Source organism: Elephantulus edwardii, unplaced genomic scaffold (assembly GCF_000299155.1).
Source record: "Elephantulus edwardii isolate Elephantulus edwardi_28Jun2011 unplaced genomic scaffold, EleEdw1.0 scaffold00024, whole genome shotgun sequence".
Lineage (NCBI taxonomy): Eukaryota > Metazoa > Chordata > Mammalia > Macroscelidea > Macroscelididae > Elephantulus > Elephantulus edwardii.
The window spans coordinates 14,214,396-14,215,220 of NW_006399774.1; the positions used below are offsets into that span (position 1 = coordinate 14,214,396).

Below are 825 nucleotides of genomic sequence, written 5' to 3' on the forward strand. Positions count from 1 at the left end.
GTATGGAGAACAGGATACATCCCTGACACACTCAGAAACTGATATGCCGTCAATTCTTGGGCCTTTTCTTCCCCATTTTATTCAGACAAGAGGATTATAAATTCATGAGCAACATTGGATTTTGTCTTAGGAGATACACATCTGGGAAGCATCCAGGGATGTCAATGTTTGTGTTACACATTTATGTTGTCAGGTGAGTGGATGTGGGGATGTAGTTTCTATTTATATATGGTTTTGTCCTCCCCCAGTTCAACCTGGTTTGTGCCGATTCCTGGAAGGTGGATGTATTTCAGTCCTGTGTGAACATGGGCTTCTTCCTTGGCTCACTGGGAGTGGGCTACATTGCAGACAGGTACGTGAAAGTCAACTCTAACCCAGTAGAGGGATCCTTGAGTGCAGCTTGATGCCAGTGGACATTTGGTGTGATGACAATGGATACTGGTGGTGATTGTTCACATAATGTGATCAACGCCATCGAACTGTATGTGTTAAAGTGGTTGAATTGTCTAATGCTATGTTAACTGTACTTCTACAATAATAATTTCTAAAAAGAAGAGAATGCTTAGGTAAAAAGGAGGGAAAAGAAAGGGTCTATGAAAAGACTTTGTAAGAAAAGACATCAGGTAGATAATTGATATATGAGTTGAGCCTAGAAAAGAAATTTGGAGAAGACCTGAATATTTGGTGTTTGTTACCAGTAAAGCCATAACTCATATTTAAGATCATCTGTAAGTGACAGATAGGTAGATAGAAAAAGAGGAGAGAGGGAGAAAGGAGAGAGGAGAGGGAAAATAAAGGAGAGGGGAGAGAGAGGGAGAGAGGAGA

The 825-nt window shown here is 40.7% G+C and overlaps 1 protein-coding gene across 1 annotated transcript in view; it reads left to right on the top strand.

Annotated features, from left to right (window-relative positions):
- SLC22A1 (solute carrier family 22 (organic cation transporter), member 1) overlaps positions 1-825 on the top strand; it is a 51,561-nt gene that overhangs the window by 13,709 nt on the left and 37,027 nt on the right. Inside the window, exon 2 of the mRNA XM_006882820.1 lies at positions 249-352. Coding sequence (XP_006882882.1) covers positions 249-352 — 104 coding nt within the window. The remainder of the gene's footprint in view (positions 1-248; positions 353-825) is intronic.